The sequence below is a fragment of the Heteronotia binoei genome, chromosome 2 (genome assembly GCF_032191835.1).
Source record: "Heteronotia binoei isolate CCM8104 ecotype False Entrance Well chromosome 2, APGP_CSIRO_Hbin_v1, whole genome shotgun sequence".
NCBI classification, from domain to species: Eukaryota; Metazoa; Chordata; class Lepidosauria; order Squamata; family Gekkonidae; genus Heteronotia; species Heteronotia binoei.
Window position 1 is genome coordinate 56,933,763 of NC_083224.1, and position 22,866 is coordinate 56,956,628.

The 22,866-nt window shown below is 41.9% G+C and overlaps 1 protein-coding gene across 1 annotated transcript in view; it reads right to left on the minus strand.

Moving 5' to 3' along the window:
- Positions 1 to 358: 358 nt before the first annotated feature.
- The window catches only part of LOC132566227 (rho GTPase-activating protein 39-like), a 118,254-nt gene continuing 95,746 nt past the window's right edge, over positions 359 to 22,866 (minus strand). The window contains exons 3-10 of the mRNA XM_060231031.1: positions 16,029 to 17,343; positions 12,928 to 13,480; positions 9,527 to 9,616; positions 7,086 to 7,159; positions 5,780 to 5,979; positions 4,876 to 4,967; positions 3,720 to 3,889; positions 359 to 3,423 (exon numbers count right to left, since the gene is read on the minus strand). Coding sequence (XP_060087014.1) covers positions 3,229 to 3,423; positions 3,720 to 3,889; positions 4,876 to 4,967; positions 5,780 to 5,979; positions 7,086 to 7,159; positions 9,527 to 9,616; positions 12,928 to 13,480; positions 16,029 to 17,343 — 2,689 coding nt within the window. The 3' untranslated portion in view covers positions 359 to 3,228. The remainder of the gene's footprint in view (positions 3,424 to 3,719; positions 3,890 to 4,875; positions 4,968 to 5,779; positions 5,980 to 7,085; positions 7,160 to 9,526; positions 9,617 to 12,927; positions 13,481 to 16,028; positions 17,344 to 22,866) is intronic.

Sequence of the window (22,866 nt, forward strand, 5' to 3'; positions counted from 1 at the left end):
AGCTGGTGATATTTAAGGCTTCTAGCTGAGGCACTAGACAGCTGCAGCCAATCAGAGTGAACAACACTGATCTTGATATGCTAAGAATCTGACTCCGTATAAGTCAGCTTTATGTGTTCGAAGAAATGTAACATAGTCTGAATTACAATTAGCAATTCATGATGGAATGGTAAAATGTTGGATCCAAACAATTATTCCGGTTTGGAGAGGTGAAAAACTAGCCTCAAGTGCATCTAGAGGTAGTGTAAAATCATCTGATTTATGCATACACAGGCTTTCACTGGCATATTTAGCCTAAAACTACATGTCGATACACCAGGTTACAAAAGGATACTGAAGTAAATGATTAAACCACACATTATGCTTAATTATTCTTTAATAACAATAATGAACAGGATATTTTGCTGATTCACATTTACAAACATGTTGGCAAAAAGATAACAATATCCAGTGTAGTTTTTAGCCTATTTTACAGCCCTGGAGGGGAGGGGGATGCATTAATATAAAACTGTCTGTTTATACTTGTGCTATATACCTAAGTGTTAGGGGGAATTTTACTAATTACCCATCATATAGTTGCAAGTCAAGTTTGAATCCAGGAAATATATGCATCCAGAAGACATCCTGAAACAGGTTCAAAAGGACTTTGCTTTCTGAGCATGAGTTGTCCCATAATAAAATGAAATATTTGTGCAACATATAGGTAATCCTATTGCTTAGCCACAAACAGAGCCAATTTTCATGTCCACAGTTTACTGGGTGGATATATGCTCCATGTGAAATCGAGAATTATACTGTTAGCTTTGTAATAGAAGCAGGACTAAGGAATTCCTGTTCTAGCAATTCAAGGATATTTTCCAGCTAATATTTTAACATTTTATCCTATGCATGTTTACTTAGAAGCAAGTCCCACTAAATTTGTAAGGCTGACTCCCAAATAAACATGTATAAAATTGCCTCCCTAAATGTCTGGCACAGAGAGAAAGGTCCCATTTCAGATTTTTTCTAAAGGGCACTGGCCAAATTCTGGCAGAGGAACCTGTTTGGATAGCACCCAGCTTCTCGGAGATCATGCTGATCTACTTCATAAAATGCAGCTGTCCCTAAGAAATAGCACAAAGCACCCTAGACATGTCACAGTGAATGCCTGAATCATATTGGCTCAGCTCAAGCCCAAACTGCAAGTTATGCAGAGATGTGCAGACACCATTCTTGTCTCCTTGGTAACATGTAGCTGAAAAAACTTTGGGACATAATATCATGGTGACATTTCCCTAGGGCCCCATTCGTGGCAACCAGTGAAATGAAGCAGGGGGTAAGGATATATGCACAAGAAGTCATATCATACTTTCAATCTTTGGTGAGATGTTCATCTCTACATAACCTGAAGTCAAGGCCTTGGAGAATGGATTTACTTGGATATTGGGAATCACCATTCTCCAGATGATCAAGTGAAGATGTCTTGATTGTTGAATGGAAAAGCAGCTAAATCTCAAAAGACAGCCAAGAAAAAGGCACTATAAAGGGAAAAGAGTCACAGGGGCTTTGGCAGAGTTAAAGGATCTGACTTTAACTCTGCCAAAAAGTGGCTCAAAAAGGGAAACAGTAGCAAGATTTTATTCCATATAAAGAGATAGTATAGTCTTCTAATATGTTTCACAGTATATGGATGACAAAGGAAAACACACATTCCTCCTACCAAAAGACCAAAGCAACCACTGTTTCAATAGGACTAATTTCAAGATCCATTAAATTATCACTGATCCAAAAAAAATGGCTTAGCACTGATTGTAAGAATGAATAATCTTGATTCTCTCTTCTAAGAGATCTGTCTAGGGGCTTGCTGATTGAACTACACCTGCTTGCAAAAGTGACACAGGAAATGAATGTAGAAGGCTTCTGTTTCTGAAAGGAGCAGCAGAAATGGCAGCACTCCCCTCCCACTTAGTCAGCATGGATCCACTGACTATGGGGCAAAATGGCCAGAGGAGTAGAACCTCAGTGGGAAAAGCACAACTTTTAAAAGAAAGGCTAGATTGGAGTTCATAGTTACACAGTACAAGTTACTCAGCATCCTTTCCTCATATCAGGGAACCATGACCTCCATATTTTTCAGGCTCTCCAAATAAGCCTGAATGACAAACAGAAAACAAAAAGCAATCTTGAGGTCAAAGAGAGGCTTTGTACTACTCCTGCTTTTCCCCAGCAGTTACTCAATACCTGATTTTAACCCTAACTGGAGCAATAAGAAAGGCAGCTAAAGAAATAACTGCAGTTTACCATGTAAGAAAAGTTCCACTCTGGAAGTTTTAACTATTTACACTGCCATGACTTAGCTGTAACTCAAAAGGGACAAAAATATCTCTGGCACAAATAACCAAGTAGCACACTGGGATAAAAGTTTTAAATAGAATAGTACAATATGGCAGGAAAAGAAAGGGGCATGCTCTCTCTTTTCAAAAACATTTGCTGTCCCCCAAACTCCAGCCCATGACAGTTTTTACTTTATTGATGTTGACCTCGGCCTTCAATTGAGCGCCTGCTTGGTCCTTTTAATCTGAACTGAGCAGTTAAAGTACTCCAGCATGAAGGCATCAATTGTGGATTGCAAACCACAACCAACCCTGAGCTGCAGAACTGAGCCTTTGGTAAGAGAGGCATCCTTAAAGGTGAAAAAGGCAGATGAAGAAGGATGCAGTCATCCATGTAACAGTAAAGCTGGCTTGTGCAGATTTGCTCTAAGGCAGGATAGGCACTACCGTAGCCTATTATTCCTTCTGAGACTGAAGCAAAACTGGTATAGTAACCAATCTTCAGGTGGTAGAAACAAAATCCCAGTACCTAAGAGCTGTTAGTTCTAGGGGGTAGGATCCCGTTAATTCCTCTTTTAATGGGCAGTGCAACGCAGCTCATCACTGGTACTTTGTTTATGCAGGAGCTTGTCTGCCTTAGCACTTCATCTTCCCATTAATATCTTTTGAAAGTTCTTTAGTGCTCTCAGAGCATGGACTGGAAGCTGGCTTGCTGACACCTTCCTACCCTTTCTGGTATAACAATTCACTTGCATTACCATAGGGCTTCTCTGAAATCATCAGCACTGCTGCTGCAGCTAAGAAATGTCTGTTAAAGCCACAGGAGCCTGAATAGTGGACGATTCAAGGCTCACAGAAAGTAATATTGGCAAGGGTTCCTTGCTCCCTTCATACTTTCTTGATTGAAGCCAGCCCTTCACACCATGCCTTTGATAAAACTGGTGTCCAAGTGCACTATTAACATGCGCAAGAAAGACATCTCTTTGCGGGTGTTTTCAAAGATGACTCTGGGGTCGTCAGACTGGCATCGCAGGCAGTTGGGGGCCATCACCATGGCCAAATTGTTTACATCCATCTTGGTCTTGCCCACATTGGCCGGCTGAGAAAAAATCTGTAAAATTAGGAGGAGCAGCTCAAATAAAAAACAGAATACAGAAGACAATGTAAATTCTGGGTGGGCCCTGAAGGCTTGGACTCTCTACTGCAGCTGGTAGGCTGCAGACTTTAAATAAGAATTTTGGCATATATTAGAAGAAATTCAGATCAAAATATTAGGGTCTTTGACATATACAGCAAAACCACATGCATAGAATGAGAAGTGCCTGAGTGGTGCTACTATATGGGGTCACTCTTCTGCCCAGTGCCAAGAAATTTAACAGTGGAAACAGGCATCCTCTATCTACATACCTGTAAGAAGTGGATGAGGTAACACAAGACCAATCTGTTGAGCTCTGGCAGGAGATCCACCACTGCCACAGCAGCATCAGGGTTCTCATAATTGCTAATACACTCTTTGTAGTATTGCTGTGGGATGACAGGCTCTTCTAGCTCCCGGTACCACAACTTCAGCAGAGAAGCTGCAAGCATGGGCAGAAACAGGAAAGGCACTTACAACAACAAAGGTATAGCAAATATTCTCTCTGGGTTGGACAGTGTGGATTCTTGTCTGACAGGACAGAATCTAGTATATAAGTGTTAGTTCTTCATAATGGATCTTTCTTTCATAACGGGCACAATACCTCCTCCTAATGCTATAACAAGCAATTCACTCTGTCCTTTTAGATGAAACCAGGAGTAGAAGTAAGTTGGTATGGTGTTGGATCCAGGCTAAGCAGACAGTTTACACAGATTTCCACTGCAGACCTCCTTCATGTCATTCCTTAAGGTCTCCTATCCCTCAGGAGCAATGTTTTGTGGAGATCTGTGGGATGCAGTGGGAAAAGACTGGCAAGAAATTTCTGTTCCAGTGATGGAAAAACTAGTCAGGATCCAACCCATCGGCCAGTACAGGGTAGCAGGAAGACATTAGCCAAAATAGCATCTCCCATCTTCTACTTAAAGCCACCTGCAATTGATAGCACTAGTAAGCAGTGTTTCCTCTACGCTGAGTTAGTGTGAGCTAGCTCACAGTTTTTTAGTCTTTGGCTCACACAGTTTTGCTTTAGCTCAGGAAAAATGGCCCCAGAGAAAACTAATTTATTCAATAGCTCACAACTTTAATGCCAATAGCTCACGAAGTAGAATTTTTGCTCACAATACTCCTCAGCTTAGGGGGAATACTGCTGGTAAAAAATTTAAGTTATTTTCACCTGTGGATGAAAGACAGATTCACCCAATTCTATACCAGAAATCACAGGGCTCAAGCCCAAAGGGGAAAAGGCTTACTTCTATCTTACTTTTCCTGATTCTGAGCCTTATACCCAAAGCTTTATTAAAGCTGAAATATGATCAGAGAACAAACACCACAAAACATATCAATACTAATCCAACATATCTCTCTTGTCCAAAATCTCTTTCCCTAAATTTGTCCTAATCTGAACACAGGTAAGCAGTTTCTCCATACCTGGTATATTGGGATCACTAAGGTCATCAGGAATTTTCCATTGATCCACCTGTAGTTTTAATGCATTAACTTCATCAATGTCACCAGGAATTCTGAAAGCAAAACCCAAAGGAACAATTGTATAGAAGGAATAATTCATATTAGAATAAAAGACAGAAGTATGAATGAGACTTTAAACATTAGGTGGAGCACCTGAGCAGCAGAGGCACCAAAGACCTCGGGCCAAAGTTATACAGAGTAAAAAATTAAAAGAAACACTACAGTGCATAATACATTGGGTAGGAAACAATTTTCACAAGCAATGTCTGCATCATGTAAAAGAAAGGAGAGAAAGTCCTAATTATGTAATGTTACTGAGAGCAAAAACAACTAAAATCTGTTCTGCCTTTGAAACATTCCATCTAGTTTGGAGAATTTGTCTCAAGCCAAAACAGTGCTGCTGGGCACAGAAGCATAACTGAAGGATGCAACTAGCTTATTATCTTTCCATTGCCAAAGGTGGGAGGATAGTGGCTGTTTCAATCCTTGTCATGCAGGATCACTTAGCTGCACCCACAGGCCGCAGCTGCTGAAACTTCAGATAATAATCTCTACTTTGCTGGAAATAAAAGACACTGTCTTAAGGCTATTTCTTCAGTATCTATCTGCCCTGGGGAATGTTTGTAAACACTGGCATAAGGCAACTTATTGTGGAACAATCAATGCTTCATAAACAGGCTTCTGCTGATTGGTGTAAATGCTGCTTCCTCTGCTGAAACTATTTCTACAAATTAGGACTGAGAAAATGTAATTTCATTTTTGCTCGGAGGAGCAATCTTGTGTGTACCAAACTGTAAGTCAAGTTACGAAATGGTAATGGAGCCAATCATGATTGATTTAAGCAGCTCCAGTAAGCCAAGCTCACCTGAATATTCCCTCAGTTGTTTCGCCCCCTAGTTGCAGAACTTGCTGAGATAGCTGTGTTTGTACCCAAGGCAGCTTGCTATCTGGATACATGTCCTGCTGCCGCAACATAATTTCCTCCAGAGAACTGCCAAACAGTGAAGGGGTCACAATGGCATTCTTGGCATGGATTATCTCTTCAACTGTAGGTTTCCGAAGTCCCTATAAACAGAACACCACCACCAGTAAGATCAGGACAAGCCAACAGTCATACTGAATATTTCTAGCCTCATGAGATAAATGAGAGAGTAAGGTGGAAGCCTCCAAGAGTAAGAATCTCATGAGGGAATTGGTGGTACTAAAAAAAGGCAAATATTTTCTACAAAAAAATTAACAACTTGGGGCCATAGTTCTAGAACATTCTCAAAGTTCTACATTCTAAACTGTATTTCCTGTTTACACTTGCTGCTAGTTATCAGCTGGAATTCGAGTCAAAATAAAACGTAAGTGTGTGATACGTGTCAGAATCAAGAAAGCAATATTTATCAGCTGGCCATTCATAGGGGAACAGGGTCCTAACACAAGATTCTTTGGGTTCAATTTTCAGAAATATACACCAGCAGAGATTCTGAGTAGGCACTGAGGTACATTGTTTATAAAAATGTATACTGACTTTTTAAGGAGGAGGAACTGAGGAATCAAACATTATAATTCTAAATTCATTATACCATGGCAGAGAGCCATTGCTTTCTAAACTACATGTCAAAGCATGTATCGTTCACGTTTTTCTTTCCAACAACACATATAGGGTGCCTTGCAGTTCCAGGAGAAAAAATATTAGAAACTGTGAAGTGATGGAGGTTTAAATACATCAACAGAGAGTGGTTAGTAAAGTAACGTGCTGTTATTAAAGTTAAGATTTTGTTGTACTTTGTTATACTTTCAGTTCCTTTTCAGCCAATATTCAGGGCTGCCTCATGTTACAATTTTAACAAATACACATGTTGTATGCCAGCTAAACCATATAGTCTGAAGTGCAGACACAGCCTATTCCAATACTATATGAGTATTCTGAAAAGGTGACTTTTATTTGTCTTCGCTCAGAAAAAAATAGCTCCAGAGCAAACTAATTTATGCAGTAGCTCACAACTTTAATGCTAGTACCTCACAAAGTAGAATTTTTGCTCACAAGCCTCCATGGTTTAGAGGGAACATTGATCCTTACCACTGTCACAATACAGGTAATGGCAGCAAGGTGCCCTAACGTGAAAGAAATCAGGGAAGGCTTCACTTTAGACTACTAGATTAAAACATGCCAGTTGCCTCACCTTTTTGCCTCCAGTGATTGCAACCTTTTGTAGCTTCCTGTAACAGTATCTGGCGTAAGTGCTGATAGGCAGACCTAATAGACAAAAACAAATATATTTGGACAAATATATTTGGGATTGGAGAAAATGGCTCCTAGATCTGTCTAAAGGAGACCTCTCAAGTTTATCCCTTTCAGCAAATGATAAAATGAATGTTACAGGTCTTACCATTTGCTTTATTGTGCATTAAGCATCCCTCCACAAGATAGCACTTTTGTTGTGGGGGGCGGGTTTCACTTTCTTAGGGCTAATGATATTGCATCTATTGGAAGTTTGGAGTGCTGTGAGAAATTTACTTAAGGGAAATCATGCTAACTCTCCTGATATCCATGCCATTTTTGACCTTATTTTACTTCATTTTAAAATAACTTTTTAAGCAATTGAGTATTTCTCACTCTGCCATTCAATTGCAAGACTTATGTAGCCTTTTGCACTGCTAACGATTCAGGTGAACATCTTTCCTCCATAACAGTGTTTTACATTTGTGAACAGTTTTTCTCTTTAAAAAAATCATTTTAGGCTTTACATTTGCCTTCTGTAAACTGGGCCACAGTCTGCCCTTTTTAAAACAAATGTTATTTTGGGGACATGCTGCACTACTAGCCCTGGTTTCCAACTCCCTTTTAAAAAATCCATCCATGTTGTCCAGAAAAACTCTCCGAATGAGCTCTCCGAATGTTGATGTCTATATGCAGCAGTGCTGAAGCAGTCTATAAATGACTGCAAGACTTTCACACAAGCCTTTACATTTACATTCCTGTCCTCTAGTATATTTTATGGGTACAATTTCATTTTGTCCTCTGAACAGTTAATATTAGTTGGAAATAGGTAATTGTCTAATTTCAATTATTGATCCTAACAAAAACGACTTCCACTGCTTATCCCTTTACCTTCTGTTCTTTGCAATGGCATACAAGAGTCTTCCTGTGCGGTAGGCTTGAACCTAGTTCTTCAGTAATTGAATTTAGTTCTCTGAGGCTCAAGAGTCCACTTAATCTATGTGAGGGAGAACAGGAAACACCTCCAGAACATATGCATTGTCCTTGCTGATAGGTTCTCACTGAAGCTGATTTGTTTTCTGACACATCTGGAGTTCTGAAGATAAAGTGTGCTATTCTGAGAGTAACACAAAGACCTGATCTGCAGTCTCTCTCAGGAATATGTATATAATTATTGTGGGTTTAAAAAAAAATTTAGCCAGTACTATAAATATTAAGGAGCCTCACTAGTGCACATGGAATCCAAGTGACAAATGGCTCAAATATCAAATTACTTTTCCAGTTTACAAATGGTGTTCAAGAACCACTAATAAAATTATAAAATAATTAATGTGCAATCCTAAGTGAAGTCACACCCTTATAAGTCCACCAAAGTCAGTGAGATTAGAAGAATGTAACTCTACTTAGGACCAGGGATGGAATTCTAGCAGGAGCTCCTTTGCATATTAGGCCACACACCCCTGATGTAGCCAATCCTCCAAGAGCTTACAGAAAAGAGCCTTGTAAGCTCTTGGAGGATTGGCTACATCAGGGGTGTGTGGTCTAATATGCAAAGAAGCTCCTGCTAGAATTCCACCCCTGCTTAGGACTGCACTGTCAGGCTGTTCAAGGTGTAAGGGATCTTGCTGTTGTCTTATGTTAGACACAGTGAATAAGTAATCTTTTCTAAACAGAAGTAGCTTAGCAGAAATAGGGAGAGAAATTAAATTTATCAATGGGGCAAAGTACAAAATAGTTATGTTCAGGGGTCAGATATACCTTGATAAAACAAAGCAAAAAATTCCCTTCAACCAGAGGCCCTGGATCATGGGGTTCTGTGAATCAGGAAAGGTTTTTGAGCAGAACCTAGCTCCTTTGAAATAAAGTGAAGAGCTTGAAAAAAACCCTCTATCAGCACAATCCTTCTCAAGTTTTGTTTTTTAATCAGCTATCAGACTTGCTTCAGAACTCTCCAGCTACAAGGGAAGGAAAGAAGCCCAGCTACCATAAACACAGAGGAGAGATAAAGCCAAATTAATATTTCTGCTGGATGTCCCAATATATTTCAGCTGGATGGAAAAATGTAGATTGCTCCACATAAATGAGGTTGCAGGCCAATGCATATTTGTTTGTCAATATGCCATGTTGAAATCAGTGGAACTTCCAAGTAAATTTAGCTAGAAATGAATGTACATTATTAAGAAGCACTCCGCCCAATATTTTGTTCAAATTTCACCAGCAGCTATTTTATATTTCTTTTCATTTCTGAACTACTGATGTTTGTGCAAACCTTGGATCTGATTCTTCTAATAATAAAGCACATACAACTATAGTTGAAGCTAATGGTGGAAAAACACAGACCCATAACTGTGTCTCTTCCTTCTTAACCCCACTTATAACCCAATTTTTTTTATTGTTGTTTACCTTCATCCTCTGTGTTTTGCTTCCTCTTTTTCCTAGATTTTGAGTTCTTTTTGTTTTTCAGATCCAGAAGCTCCTTAATGCGCTGGGTAACTGAAAATCAAAAGCATTGTTGATAGAGTGATGACAAAAAAAATCATATGTTCATTGCCCCCTTCCACCTTTACACAGTGAGCCATGGTAGTCAGGGCACAGTTTTTACTGAATTCATGCATCACTAAATCAGTTTTGTGCTTTAATAAATTTGTCAGCAAAATGTTAGAATGAGTAAAATGGGGATTCCCAAATTTCAGATTTTCAAAATTATTTCTCAAATTATTAATTTGACTAAAGATTAGCTGAAACACACACCATTCTTTGAGACAAGTCAGTAGTACTAGGACTATGGCTTCTATTCATTTTTATAAAATCTGAAGATAAGTAAAAGAGGAGAACAAAGCCTGCTCTCTGAACCACCATTTCCTTTCAAAAAAATTCAGAGTACCCAGGCCCAGCTAACTGGAAGAAAACATACTCTCTTCTCATTATCCTCAGCATTTTACTTGTAATATGAAGAATTTTTTAGAACTTTAGAGCAGACTCCCTTCAGCCCTCAAATTTATATTCTTCAAACAAAGTAAGTTAAAAACAATTCCATTAATTTTCCTTGAGTAACTCTGTCAGCTTTGTTGTAAAAGTGACATATGTACTGGTAGTGATTATATTCTAATATATTTCAATGTATATGATTCAGTGTATATGATTCGATGAATCCCTGCACAGACGGAGATCCTATGAACACTTATTTGTGTGTTTTAATGGATATAGTAGAGCAGAGGTGTCAAACTAATTTCGAGGTCTGGATCTGACATAAATGTCACTTTGTTGGGCTGGGACATGCATGCCATAAAACGCAACATGAGATCCCAGAGATATAAACTTTATAAAGGTGATTTCAGATACTGAATAGCAATAGCAGGTTTGATTTGATTAGGTGTGATATGCAGAGGGGTGGTGGGTGTGGAGATATCAGTGTTGGTAATGAGACTGGAAAGCTAGGTCTCAATTCCACCCAAGAGGATTCAGTCCAGGAGAATACAAAGAATCAATGGGCATAAGTCTGACATTAGAAAGCACAACATTCAGTTGCTGATCTAAGAGAAGCAGCGCTCTTACAAAGGAATTTCAAAGAGAGATTATAAAGAGAGACTACTAAATTGCAATTGATAAAGAAGATCAAGATAGTGCATCCTCCAGGACTGAACTGAGAGCTTGTTTTCCTGTCTCATTACCAATGTGTGCAATTATCATTTGGCATCTGAAATCACTCCAATATATAAGTACCCATCCAAGTGTTCTAAGTCCTAATCAGGGTCTTTTTGAAAGAAAATAAAATCCAGATAGGGAACTAGAAATCCATTTTTTTTAAAAAAATCCCAACTTTTCAGAATAATTCAAAATAATTTCCTCAATGTAAATTGTGTTTGTCAGAAGAATCGATCCATCCTCCCTCCCTCTAAAGAAGTCTGCTTGAACAGAAAAGCTTATACCTGGAATAAAACATTGTTGCTCTTAAAATTGCCAAGGGACTCCAACTTTGTTTTCTCTCTCTCTTTCTCTCTTCCCACTCCCTTTCTCCTCAAAAGTGGAAAGCAGCCCCAGCGAAGGAAGCAGAAGCTCTCTCTCTGTGAGAGAGGGGGGGGCCAGGGAAGGTTTGTCTTTCTACCTCTCCTGCATGAAGAAGTGTATGTTTGTGAGAGAGTGTGTGAGGGAGCTGTGGCGGGAGAAGGGAGGCAAGAGGCAGGAAGCAGACTCTAGGGAGCTGGGGGGAAAGTAAGCTATGGTGTGGCTGCAGTAGCAGCCCTGGAAAAGGAAGCAGAAGGAAGTTGCTCATGGGACAGATCTGAGCCCAGCAGGGGCCAGATCCATGCCATGGGCTGTATGTTTGTGTCTGAATAAATATGCATAAAATTGTGTCTGAATAAATATGCATAAAATTGTACCATTAAAATTCTTACAAATACAACAGTTTTTCATCAATTTTTCAATAGACTTAAGGTTTGCTGGTAGTTGCTGCTTTAAAAAATTGAGGCTAAACATTTTGACTAACTGAAACTAAAAGTCCAAGTTATTGACAATGTGAAGATTTTTCTCTTTACATTATCATAATGGAACCATGGGTTTGCTTTCTCAGAGAAAAGCAGATTATTTGGGTTCTAAGATAGCACCTGTTTCTTTGTGCAACTCACAACCTATTTCAAGTTATGTTTTCATTTTACTGGATACCTTTATCCTCACAGAAGACAATTCAGAAACTTCAACTGGTCCACAATGTTTAGGCCCAATCACAAGAGCAATAATTTTGTGCATGAAACGTTTGTGCTAAATGTGCTGCTCTGGTTAGCAATTTGTTTCTGGATAGAAGAGTTGGTTTTATACCCTGCTCTTCGCTACCTGAAGGAGTCTCAGTGACTTATAATTGCCTTCCCTTCCCACAACAGATATCCTATGAGGTAGGTGGGGCTAAGAGAACTGAACTGACCCAAGGTCACTCAGCTGGCTTCATTTGGAGGAATGGGGAATCAAATCTGGTTCTTCAGCTTCAAGTCCACTGCTCTTAACCATTACGTCACACTGGCTCTCAACGGCTCACATTGTATACAATTCTAGTTGCTAGTTGGGACCTTTATAGCCTCTTGCAACCTGGACCATATTTCCCCAAATACACCTGTTTGGCTCTTTAGTTCAGCACAGGGTCTTTTGGCTGTCCCATGTCTTCAGGTTGGTCTGCCACTTCCTGGTCTTGAACTTTTTTTGAGGCTGCCTCATCACCATCAAACAGTCTGCCTTATTTTGTCAGACAAGCCCTCACCGTTTTGGCTTTAAGAAAATCCTAAAGAATATAACTTTTTAGGTGGACTTCTGATGGCAGTTGAGAGTTTTTAATGTTTGTTAACTGGTTTGACTGGTTGCTTTAAATTATAATTCTTATTACACATTTATAAGCTGTTTTTGTCATTTAACATATAAAGTTTTTGTCATTTAACATATATTCTTTTTTCTGTAAGCCACTTTGAGTCCCTATCGGGAAAATGGCTGAATAAGCTTTTAATTAGTCAAATAAATCAATCAAATAAACATTTACTGTCAGAACGTAATACGATCATTACCTTAACCAGGGCCTATTAAAACTACTCCTCACTTGTGGAACACAGTATTTTACAGTAATAATAAAACAGATTGAATTTTCATTGTGAGTAGTCATGCTGGTAGGAAAAATTATTACATTTATTTTGTCCAGACCAGGAAATGGAAGCAGAACCTAGCTTTGCTATGCAGGATCTCTGCTAATCTGTATTTGTTATTGTAGTATAATGCATTTTAGGCATGTAGGGCAAAGAAACCCACAGAAATGAAGCACTTACTATTTTCATCATTAACCGGGCTGAGATGGCGATAGATGTAACCTTCCAGGTATGACTGGAATTTGGGAGATGGAGAAAAAAAGGCCAGACTGATGGCCATGAGTTCCCAGCCCCATGCCAAACTTCGATAGCACATATTGTCTGTTGTCTGTCTGATTAGCTGTATGTACAGTTCATCCCGTAAGCCTTGAATGCTCCAGCATTTGGTGACAGTGATCAAGGCCACATAGTCTCTGTCCATCCTGGCCTGCCGGTCACCCATGTAAATTTGTACCAGTTTAAATAGTTCACAAGCTTCCTTTTTGATTGTGTGGTCACTGGTGATGAGCATTGGTTTTTTGATGGATCCACCATTCCAGGAGAGCATGTTGGCAATAGAGAGCCTTCGGCGAAAGATACCCTGAGTGTGCATATTCAAATTTTTGGAAGCCCAGTCTGCCATGCTGATTTGAGAGATGGGCTTCCGTATGGTGTGGAAGGGAAACTGATACCCCATGTTTGTGCCAGACTGGTCATTATTCTCTTGCTGGGAATCTGACTCTGTTGCTCCACTCTGCAATGGAGAACAAAGAAGAGATTGTGGGAAAAAAAACTTTAGCTGCCCATTTCCTCCCCGCCCCCCTAAGCAGAACAGCTCACTAATTACCTCCTGTGCCTCCAATGGAGCAAAGAACATTTATATATCTGTTAGGAAATCCAATCTCTAGCTCCTTTTTATTTATTAAACCAATACCTGTTTATTCTTCTTGTCCCACAGTCTCTGGAACTCAACCCGAATCCATCCTTCATGCTTTTTCTAAGGGGACTCATGTTCTAGTTTTTCCTTAAATAGTGGCTTCCTTACATATCTGACTTTGTAGTAAACAAAACAGTATAAAACCTACACAGTTCTATTATCCATAATTTTATTTCCTCTGCCTTGCTTTCTACATGGTACAATGACTCTGTGTGGCATAACTCTACCAAAAAGGGACAACTAGGGACAGATGTGCAACAGACTTGGATCCTAATATTGTCACAAGGGGAAAAGATGACCCTTTGTGCTGCTGAAATTATTCTTTTGCTGAGCCCCAGTAGATGCCATCTCAGTGCATGATATAGGAATGGATCATGAGAAATATTAGTGTTCAGTATTGCTAGTTCATGCTTAAATTATAATCACAATCTGTGATTTTTTTTTGTATTAATGTGTAGCTTTTCTTTGTATGTCCTTTAGTAGGGAACTTTTATTCATTCCAATTTCTACTGTGAGCTAAAATATTGTAGGTGTATTTTAAAAAATAATTTGAAAGATACAGAGCTTTCTTTGGAAGTATAAATAGTAGCAGCATTATAATAAAAACAATTAGAAAAACTAATAGCATTAGTTAATATGAATTAGCCTGGCCTTCTGGTTTAGAGAGTTCAAACTGAGTTCGGCGGTGGGGGTGGGGAAGAGTCAAGAGATAATAAAATTGACAAGAAACCTTTCCAATCAACAGCTATTGCAATAGATGAGACATCTTGATTGAAACAATATGGATGAAATGGCATATAATTCATCGCTGGCTTGTAGAAGGTTTTGTTGATTCTCTATAACAGTGCTTCCCCCCAGCTTCCCTGTGCTATTTATTATTTATTAATTTCTGTAGATTTATAGGCTGCCCTTTCCCATAGTGCTAGGACTGTTCTACAAACTCCAGCTCAAAAGGTAATATTTGTATAGCTTACAAGTAATTAAATTTTGAAGCATATACCCTATTCTACTCCTTCCATATTCTTGGAAGCAGGGCTAATCTGGGGGGGGGCAGTGGGTGCTGAATTGGGCACTCCCGGGAGGGCAGGTGAGGGGAGCAAGCCAGCAGTCCTGCAGATCAGCTGCAAGGCGGAGAGGCAGTGAAAGAAGTCAATCTGCCTCCCTCCCCATTTAAAAACCCTGCCGGCCAGAGAAAGGTAGATTGGCTCTTTTCATCTCCTCCCTGCAAGGCGGAGAGGCGGGGAAACCTGCCCCGCATCCCTGATCTGCCTTCCTTCCCATTTGGAGGGACGCAGATCAGGGGTGTGGGGCTGGTTTCTCTGCCTCTCCACCTTGCAGAGAGGAGGTAAAAAGAGCCAATCTGCCTCCCTCTGGCCAGCAGGGTCTTTAAATGGGGAGGGAGGCAGATCAGCTCCTTTCACCGCCTCTCTGCCTTTGCAATCTCCCCGCAAGGTGGCAAAGGCAAACCCCCTGGACTTCCTTCCTCATTTAAACACCTGACGGGGTGTTTATGTGGGGAGGGGGAGGCAGATCACCTGCCTTTGCCATCTTCCTGCAAGGCGGGCAGATGGCAAAGGCAGCACCTGGGCTTCCCTCCCCATGTAAACACCCAACGGGGTGTTTAAATGGGGAGGGTGAGGCAGATCACTTGCCTTTGCAATCTCCCCAAAGGCAGCCCCAGACTACCCTCCCCACCAGGGGTGTTTAAATGGGGGGGGGGCAGATCACCTGCCTCCCATTTTTTTGTTTTGCCCCCACTCAAAAAATATGTAGATCTGGCCCTGCTTGGAAGTCTCTCCCTGGGAAAAGTCTGGCTGAGTTGCTCAGTGCTGGCCACTTGGCCAGGCCCAGGTGAATGGTGGGGAACCTGCAAGGACTTGTGTGGGGTATCTTTTTCTCCTGTATCCCCACCACACAATTTCCTCTTTCTATCCTCCTGACAACCCTCGTGTCCATACCTTCCCTTGCTTCCTTTTCTCCTTCACACCCATGCACCAACCTACCTTTTATCTGCCCCCCTCCTCATCTCCACAATGGGGACTTAAAGGTCTCCCTAATCCTAGTTTGAAACTCTAGCTACTATACCACACAGGCTTTCATGGAGCGGCTACTGTTCAACAGTAGCAAGCAACCGGGCCTGACTGCAACAAGTTCTCCTTTAAAGGTCAAGACAGCCCTGGAAAAGGCTCTGCTTTTTCTGTGTGCTTTTTTCTGACAGAAATCAAGGCTGGAAGGCTACCAATATCACTGAGGGCATGTTTCTTATAGCTACAGGCACTAGTTTGTCATTGTGGAGCATTTTAACTCTCCCAGTAAGTATCTACAGATTTGGCCACATTGAGATATCTTGATTATTAGTAAATACCTGGGGTGATATCTGTGCTGTGTCCGATGAAGAAAGGTTTGTCTGACTGGCCATATTCTTTTCTAAAGAATCCATTTTTTCATATGTTCTCTTCTGCCTCACAGTGTCTTGCTGTATCGCTGGATCATTTGAGAGGCTCCCTCTACTGTTTATTCTAGGTCTATACAGTGACCTGTTACTAGAGGTCACGTCATCTCTTGAGTTCCTACTATTACATTTTTTCAAGCGGTCTGATTGAAATTTAATTTTATTTCCCTCGGGGAGATTAGCATTTTCCAGCATTTCTGCATCTAGGCTCCCTTTGCTCCCTCTGCAAGCGGCAGATCTGTTCACCACAGCACGCATCTCGGCAATCAGCTTATTATTCAGAGCATTCAGTTCACTGCTGCTGCCCACAGATCCAGGCCTTCCCTGGCCTGGAGCTTGCCGTCTCCCTTTTCTCTTTCTCAGGCTTGGAGAAGGCCCTGTTGAGTAGCCAGAATCTTGCTGACTTACAACCGTAGGGTAATCTTGAGTCTGAAGACTGTTCTGCCGACTATGGTGGGCCTCCATATTTTTAAGAACATTAGCTTCCAGGATTTTCCAAGAGTGTTTAAAGCTATCTCTGGAAATCAGCTGTCCTAGCTGTGGTTTAGCAACACCATCAACTACTGCTCCTGTAGAGTGAGGACTTTTGGAAGATTGGTCGATGTTGACCATGTGTTTAATATATTCTCTTCCAACAGGGCTGTATTCTGTTGTAGAAGGATTTCTCACATGTTTTTTTCCAGCTTGGAGTTGCTGCATACTTGGATGTTGTAACAGTTTAATTTGCTGAGGGTTCTTATTTAAGCTATTGCTTGGTGTTATTTGTGGAGTTGTCCCCTTCACATTTCCACTGCCCGTGTCCATATCTACAGGGGGCTCATCATAAATTGGTGAATCAATCGATGGCTCATCATAGATCGGTGCTGGAGTAGCATATTTGGGAGATGCAGGCTGTGATGCTCGACTCTGATTTCTCAAAGGAGCCTGATAAGGGAGCTCATTTGTTAACACTAAACAAAATCCTCCATTCTCGGTCTTCTTAATTTGCATTGACTGCTTTGTCTCTACTGGAGCTGCTGGTTTTTGAGCAGATGGGTTCGGGGCTGTAGACTGAGGCTGGGCATAAAGAACTGGTTTTGGAAGTAGAGATTTCTGGCTGCTGGCTTCTGCACTGCCCTGCATCTGAAGTGAATTGCTTGAGGAAGAATTCACTTGTCTCAGACTGTTGACTTTGACTAGCATGGCTGCTTTAGTCCCTGGTAAAGGCTGCCACCGGGTAGGGGTGTCCCTGTAGAAAAAGTAACATAATGCTTAGCAAAGGAAAGCAAAAGCATATTGGAATAAAACAGGAGTATATGGGCTCCTTAAAAGATTAACAACATGCATTCTAGAATAAACTTTCATGAATCAGAACTCATCTCATCCGATGCAAATATACCGCTGAGTCAAGTATAAAATGAAGCTATAACTTTACACAAATATTCAGGAGAATCTTCAAGATTTGTGGGTTTAGAGGTTCTGTTACCAAAGGAGGTATTAGATCTTGGTTTAGCAACATTGTGCAAGCAATTTCATCGTTTCTGTTAGACCTACTACATTTTGTAACTGAAAAATAATCAGTCGCCTCCACAAGAAGAAAACACTGATCTCAGGATTTCTGACCAGCACTCCCTCTTTAACATAACACAGCACCAGCTAATGGTTTTTAAGTTTATAAATGCTAATTAAAGCTTCCATAATTCTAAACCAATTTTTCATCTGAAAAACAACACCAGAATTTGACCACATGCAGATTTTTGCTGAGAATAAGTAAGGAATTAAATTAATAGTTTGGTCCCACTCTGTAAAGAACAAAACACTTGGCTGGTGAGCTTCATCTGGCCATTTCTCCATCTACCATGTGCTCCTCTATTAAACAAAGAATCCAACAATCTGACACCTGCTTGCTTCCCTCTGTGCTACATATTTTACTAAACCATAGCAACTATTTTTTTTCTTCTGGTAATTAACAGCAAAGGTGGGGCCTTTAGCTTTGCAAAGGTGAGTCATAGGAGAAAACAAGATTACAGATAGGAATGAATCTGTCACATCCAACATGATGGGATTGGGAGGGATTAGTTGTAACATTATAATGATCTGACAGAACTAATATATGGAGAGGAAAAGGAGATCCCCCAATACCAAATGCTGTAGACTTTCTAAAGCAGTGGGTTGGTGGCAGCAAAAGGCATGTGAGGGTCAACCTGGGGCCAACTACAGAGATTATCTTCAAAGGTATCAAACATGAATGTTTTATACACCTTTCTGTATCTTCAGCCAAGAAAACACATCCTCAGGGTCAGCTAAAGATTAGTGTGTGTGTGTGTGCGCACACATGTGCATGCAGGGGAAGCTTTCACAAGATGTTGTACAAAGAACCGCATCACCTACCCATTAATGTATTGGTACAGTAGAGCAGATGGCAGAGATGGCTCCTCTCACACTGTACAAAGAGCAAGAGGTGGTGGCTCCTGTCGCTATCAAATTCATGAAGACATGGAGCTGTATCATAGTGAGTCAGATCAATGGTCTATCAAGTTTAGTATTATCCAGTCTGGCTGCTGGTGGTTCTCCAGGGCCTCAAATCTCGGTATTTTGCATCATCTGCTACCTAACCCCTTTAACTGAAGATGCCAAGGATTGAACTTGGGACTTTCTGCAGGCAAACAAAATGTTCTACTACTAAGCCACACTACCACCCATTCATGTTGTGATGTCCTCCCTCTGGGTACCAGGTGATTGTTCTGACCAATCTATGTTAGAAATGGGCCAGGATCATTCTGGCATCCACTCTTCTACCAGCACAGCATCAAGGATTTCAGAGGGGGAAGGAAGGCAGTAAACTTTTCCTGCCTGTGACAAACTTCTCAGCCACCTGCTGTCATGACCACTCCTCTTTTCTCCTCTGCCTACCTGGCTTTAAATAGCCCAGTAAAGATGCACATGCACTCAGCACTGAGAACTCTTCCTGTGTGGTGTTTGGGTCTTTTAGAAATGTGGGGCTTAATTACTTTGATGATGCAACACTACAGGAACTGCTGTATCTCTTGCAGAGTTTTTAGCTGATGCTGTGATAACAGCAGCTCACAGCACTGAACCTTCTGATCATAAAATATGCAAAAGTAGCTGTAAAAACAGACAAATCCAACAGGCCAACTATTAAAATAAGAGCAGCAAATGCGGAAAACACATAATCATGTCTTGGCAATGAAAGAACCAAAGCTGGGTTCAGCCCACACAAGCTCTCCAGAAAAGAGCTGTGGTCATCATCTTTCAGAAGGCCAACAACAAGGGAGTGGCAGGCAGTTCCAGAGACCACAACCTACAGCTGTGAAAACCCCTTCCTGCATACCCACTAATCTTACCTTACTGTGGACAGGCACGTAGAGAAGGGCACAATTCATTTGAGACAACAGGAAGGTACATAAGAGAAAATACAATCCCTCAGAAACCCTGAACCAAGGCAATTTAGGGCTTTAAAGTTCAACACCATTACTATGAATTGGGCTGAGAAACAAACAGGAAGCTAGTGCAATTGATGTAAAATGGGGGTAATACATGAGCCCTGTAACATTGTTGAAGTTGAATTCTGTACCAGCTGAAGTTTCCAAACACCCTAACATAAAGGACATCACAGTAGTCAAATTTGAACATTACCAAAGCATAATAATAATAATAATAATAATACATTTTATTTATATAGGACTTTAAAGGTAATAACCAGCACTTTGCAACAAACCCAATATACAACTGGCAGCCAGTGAACTTGCACAGCTGTACGTGCTCCTACTTCGGGAGCCCTAGTAACAGCCTAGCCACCGCGTTCTGCACCAGCTGCAGCTTCCGGGTTCGGCACAAAGGCAGCCCCATGTAGAGGGCATTACAGTAATCCTGTCTTGAGGTGACCGTTGCATGGATCACTGTTGCTAAGTCATGACGCTCCAGGAAGGGAGCTAACTGCCTCGCTCGTCTCAGATGGAAAAACGCGGATTTGGCAGTGGCCCCTATCTGAGCCTCCATTAACAATAAAGGTTCCAGTAGAACTCCCAAGCTCTTGACTCTCTGTGCCGCTTTCAGTGACACACCATCAAAGACTGAGAGGGGGATTTCTCTTCCTAGAGTGCCACGACTGAAGCAAAGGACCTCCGTCTTCGTTGGATTCAGCTTCAACCTCAGCCTGAGCCAACCTGCCACGGCTTGCAATGCTAGGTCCAGATTCTGTGGGACACAGTCAGGCTGACCGTCCATTAGTAGATAGAGCTGGGTGTCATCTGCATATTGATGACACCCAAGCCCATACCTCCGGGAAATCTGGGCAAGGGGGCGCATGTAGATGTTAAATAACATCGGAGAGAGGACTGCCCCTTGTGGCACCTCACAATCTAGTGAGTGCCTCTGGGACAGCTCTCCCCCAATTGCCACCCTTTGTCCCCGTCCATCAAGGAAGGAGGAAAGCCACTGTAAGGCCAGCCCCCTGATCCCTGCGTCGGCAAGCTGGCATGTCAGTAACTGATGGTCGACCGTGTCGAATGCAGCCGACAGATCTAACAACATTAGCATTGCCACGCCGCCTCGATCCAGATACCGCTGGAGGTCATCTACCAAAGCGACCAGCACTGTCTCCGTCCCATGACCCAGGCGAAAGCCGGACTGGTAAGGATCTAAGATGGAAGCGTCATCCAGAAAACCCTGCAACTGTAACACTACTGCCCTCTCAATAATTTTACCCAAAAATGGTAAATTTGAGACCGGTCGATAATTTGCCAATTTGGCTGGATCTGCTGTACTCTTTTTCAGGAGAGGGCGAACCATAACCTCTTTCAAGAGGTGTTGGAAAACGCCCCTCTGAGAGGGATCTATTTACCATGTCCCGAATAGGACATCTAAGTTCCCTCTGGCAAGATTTAATCAGCCAAGAGGGACATGGGTCCAGATCACAAGTTGTTGGGCGTACAGTAGAGAGAATTCCGTCAACTTCCCCCAGGCTAAATGTGTCAAAGTGATCCAGAACTGAACCAGAAGACAGACATAGAGCCTCAAGTTCTTGCACTGTATCCAATGTGGCGGGAAGGTCCTGGCGGAGCAACGTGATTTTGTCTGCAAAAAAATTCGCAAAAGCCTCGCAGCCAATCTCTAATTCTCTCACATTTGGTCTGCCTTGAGGCAGTGTTGTAAGGTTCCCATTATCCTAAATAATTGTGTCGGGCGCAAATTTGCAGATGCAATCTTAGCTGCAAAGTAGTCCTTTGTGGCTTTAACTGCCATCTCATAAGACCTCATGAACGTTCTATAAGATGTTCTCATCGCTTCGTCACAAGTATGCCGCCTCTGCCTCTCTAGCTGTCTGAGCCCTAGTTTCAGCTGTCGTAGCTCAAGGGTGTACCATGGAGCCAGCTTAACATGAGGGTGCAGAGGGCGTCGGGGTACGATCTCATTGATGGCCCTGGATAGTTGGTCATGCCAAATCTCAACCAGGTCATCAAGGGAATCGCCAGGGGACCAGGGATCCCGCAAAGCCATTTGGAACTGCTCAGGGTCCATCAGACTCCGCGGGTGAGCCAAAATAGGCTCTACGCCCATACAGGGTTGGGGCGGTGCATTCACACAAGCCTTGAGGACAAAATGGTCCGACCATGGCACAGCCTCAGCGGTAATACCGTCCACCAAACCCCGGCCGCAAAGACCAAATCTATCATGTGTCCTACCTGATGAGTGGGAGAGGAAACAAATTGGGAGAGTCCCAGTGTCACCATGGAAGACACTAGGCCCATTGCCTGACTGGAAGCCGCGTCATCGGCATGGACATTGAAATCACCCAGGATCACAAGCCTTGGGTATTCCAACACCCAGCCTGCCACGGCCTCCATCAGGGATGGTAAGGCGCTGACTGGTGCGTTAGGCGGACGATACACCAGCCAAATCACCAACCCCTCCCCCACATCCACGCCAGACCAGCACATTCTATACCATTGATCGTTGGGGCCAGGAGAACCCGGAAGGAGTAATCCTCCCGTATGAATAGCACCACCCCTCCCCCCCGCCCGCTAGTCCATGATTGGTAAAAGACCGAGTAACCCGGGGGAGTCATCTGGAAGAGAGCTATCATCTCCCCATCTTGCACCCAGGTCTCGGTCACGCAAGCCAGGTCCATGTCCTGCTTAAGCAGGAACTCCCTATGGATCGAGGTTTTATTATTTATGGACCTGTCGTTACATAACACCAATGACAGAGGCGGGCTATTCCTCCTGGTCCCCCTACCTGTCACCATCGGGATGGGACGCAGGCTGGAAAGAGGTCGAGCACTCCTTCCCTTATAACTCTGTCTGCTCCCACCGTCATACCTTCCCCTCCCCAGGAGTACTGGAATCCCCAGGTTCGGCATCCACACCTGCATCCGGTGTGGCCTTCGCTAGCACGGAGACACACCTACCCCCTTCCTATAAGATCTTAAAAACTTCAGCCCCCCCCCCCACTTCCTATCCCCAAATTGGCTGGCTCACTAATTTAATCAATAATTTAATTTAAAAATCCCAACCCTAAAAACTCCCCACTAATTGATTAGCCAAAATATTTAATTTCCTCAGTAGCATAATAGATAAAAAAAACCAATTTCAATCAACCCAACAATTAATTTGCTAAAAAATATAAATATTTAAATTTCATCAACGCTAAACAATTAAATAATATTCCAATTAATCAAATTTAATTTAAAAATCTCAACCCTAAAAACTCCCCACTAATTGATTAGCCAAAATATTTAATTGTCTCAGTA